Source organism: Portunus trituberculatus, chromosome 48, assembly GCF_017591435.1.
Source record: "Portunus trituberculatus isolate SZX2019 chromosome 48, ASM1759143v1, whole genome shotgun sequence".
NCBI classification, from domain to species: domain Eukaryota; kingdom Metazoa; phylum Arthropoda; class Malacostraca; order Decapoda; family Portunidae; genus Portunus; species Portunus trituberculatus.
The window spans coordinates 17227253-17230291 of record NC_059302.1 but is presented as its reverse complement, the minus strand read 5'-3'; the positions used below and the strand labels follow the sequence as shown (position 1 = coordinate 17230291).

The following is a 3039-nucleotide window of genomic DNA, read 5'->3' as shown; positions in this document are numbered from 1 at the left end:
GTGATACTTATGCGGTGTCGCAGTGGTGAAGTGCTGGGTGATGGTTGATCCCACGGTAGACCCAAGAGGCGTTGTGTTCACTGGTTGAGGCTTGGACCTCAACTGACTTCCAGAAAGCCAAGAGCTGGCTCAACACTTCCGGTTGAGTCGAATGGGGCCGCGTGAATCCAACTTCGGGACAGTAGCGGGCTTCATGAAACGGTGACGTGGAAGGTTCATGAGACGGTGGCGTGGAAGGTTCACGAGACGGTGACGTGGAAGGGAGGCGGAGAGGTGGCGAACGAGGTAACAAGCGGAGGAGGTGATGGTAGTGGGTATGTTACGGGCGGGCCGTAACAAGGTTCATGACTACATATTTTTTTTGCTGGGGATGGAGGGGGACTGCGGCGAACAACCACGCAATACTTCACAGCGCGGCGGGGTTGGCATCAACTGGTGCTATCAAAAAAGCCAAAACGCGGAAAGTCTGAGAAATAAGGATCAATGTCGTAACCGAACCTCGGAAACTTCGCCTTGGAGTCCAAAAGTTCCTCAATCTCGGGGCCTCTCTTGCGTCGCACCTTTACCTCTGGGGGACTTTGGATTACCGTTGAGTCTCTCTCGTTATCGCTATGCTTGAGGACTCGTGTGTCAAGTGTGTATTGGGGGATGAGGCTCTTGTCAGCGTGGTCTAAGGTCTTGAGGAATGTGGGATGCTCGAAATCATGGCCAAAGGAGCGCGAGGTCCTGGGGTGGTGCGCTCGATGACTCTCGAAGGCACTTGAGGGCTGCTCCTGTGGGAGATACATCCTTGAAGACCTGTGTGATCTATGAGTGTGGCTGGAGGGGCTTATGGGTTTAGGAGTGTTAGGATGAAGCAGTCGCTGAGTCTTTGGTGTGCGGTGGGATGGTGGAGCGTCACTCCTTTTTGGACTGGGTGCAGGGTTGTTGCGGGGTTTGGTGATTGAGGGTATGCTTTGAGATTTTGGAAGGATACGTGTGTCACTGGGTGTTGGGGTGTGCTGCTTGGGATATCCCGAAGGTGTTTTTGAATTTCGTGGAGTCGGTAGGGCTTTTTTGTGCCCAAGCTTAACGTAGGAAGTGGGTGATGACTTATAGTAAGTCTTGGACGTTGTTACTGATTGAGGTTTGCTGTACTTAATATATTTTGAGACGAGTGCTGGCTTGAAGGTGGTGACTGGGGGTGACTGAGGCTGGCGACGCGGGCGTGAGGTAGAGCGTGGCTTTTCCTTCATTTTCAGAGGTATGAGGGAGTGAAAGTGCTCCTTGACTTTGCGGATTTCCCTCAGTTCGAGTGTCTTAGCGCGGACAGGAAGGTACATCTTTTCATATTCGTCCCGCTCGCTGGAGTACTCATCTCGGTGCTGCAGAGGACCTGCCTCCTTCACTGCTAGAGGTTCGTTGCGTGGCAGGTTCTGGTACAGAGGGTGACTTCCAAACTTTTCCTTCACTTCCTTGAGGTCTGGCTGCGGGAGGTGATGACCGACGGTTTGCTGTCATGGCGCCTCCTCAGAGTCTTGATGGACTTCCCTTCTCGCATCCTGACGTCCTTGATTGCGTCCACTAGTAGCTCTGACTTCTCAATCTCCTGTTGAAGACCAGTATAGTAAGCCCTTTCCTCTCTTGACATGGAGGCTGGAGGAGACCCTGCCTTTAGTGATCTATCTTTCTTCACATTGAGCTGAGGCTCTGCACGCCGCACGTAGGAAGGGGCCAGGCGACTCGAGGAGTGGTCTTGCTGAGTCGTCTGATGAGGAACTTTGCTCATATCTGTTGTCAAAGATTCAAGATTTTTTTTTCCTGATGTTCTATATTGGTTCTGAGGAGAGAGTTGAGAGCGGTGTTGCGGCTTGGAGCCAGACTCCGAATGGTGCAAGGCACGGCTGTACGAGGCCCTGGAGAACCTGCTGTCTCTGAGTGCTTGAGACTTGTAAATATCTTGGAGAGAAGAGCTCAGCAGTGAAGATTCCTTTGAGTGTTGGACGTTGCTCAAATAGAATTTACCTGATCGTGAGTCATGTTGGTCTGGCAGGCGACGGACCTGTCGACCGATGTTGACTGACGAAGTAATGGGGCCGCCGATGTCAATGCCTTGTTGCTCTCTCCATAGGGCGCTAGGCGGTACCACAACTATTGTATCCTGCTGCCTTGACCCCTCAGTGACTAGTGGTGGTGAGTCTCTCTCAGGTGCCAACAGAAGCTTGTCTGGTATCAATGAAGCGTGGTGTAGGACAGTCTGCACCTCGTCTGTGGCTTGAGGAAAACTCTCACTGTTACCTTTGACAAGACGTTCGTCTGTGTGATGAGGGAACTGGTCACTGGGAAGTGAATGAAACCTTTCCTCTGTGGACGAAACAAACCCCTCTTCTGTGTTTGGCACAAATATGTCCCTTGTGTCTGGAGTAAACTTTTCTTTTGTGCTTAGAATGAATCTTTCTTCTGTGCCTGGAATGAATCTTTCTTCTGAATCTGGAATGAATCTTTCTACTGTCTCTGAAATAAATCTTTCTTCTGTGTCTGGAACAAATCTTTCTTCACTTACTTGGGCAAACCTCTCTTCTGTGTTTGAATCGAACCTTTCATCAGCAGTTGGAATTAACCTTTCTTCTACATCTGGAACGAGCCTATCCTCTGTAACGAATCGTTCTGAGTCTCTGTGAACTACATTCATTTCTCTGTTTCCTTGATGGTTTCCGAGTCCACCGAGTGGAGGCTGAGGCCTTGCATGGCCAGGGAAAGTCTGTGGAGGAACACCCTGGGTCTCTTCAATGAAACCGTCACTCGCGTCACTCTGCCGGTGAAAGGTGAGATCGAAGGGGCGGAGAGTATAGTCTGAGCGCTCCTCTACCAGGAGGGACAGTGGTCGCTTCAGGGTAGTGGCTACGCCCTCGTCAGCATCGTAGTCGTCAGAGTAGTCGTCGTAGTCAAGCATTACATCGTAGCGACGATCAGCTGCTGTTGGGATGAAGGGGATGGGAGCTTCGTAGGCACTGAGAGGGGAGCGTTTGGGCACCAGCTTCAGAATCTCTATGTTTGCCA

At 51.2% G+C, this 3039-nt stretch overlaps 1 protein-coding gene across 1 annotated transcript in view; it reads right to left on the bottom strand.

Moving 5' to 3' along the window:
• Positions 1–342: 342 nt before the first annotated feature.
• The window catches only part of LOC123498675, a 13644-nt gene continuing 10947 nt past the window's right edge, over positions 343–3039 (bottom strand). The window contains 2 exon segments of the mRNA XM_045246010.1: positions 343–1472; positions 1475–3039. The exon segment at positions 1475–3039 is cut by the window's right edge and continues 61 nt beyond it. Coding sequence (XP_045101945.1) covers positions 429–1472; positions 1475–3039 — 2609 coding nt within the window. The 3' untranslated portion in view covers positions 343–428.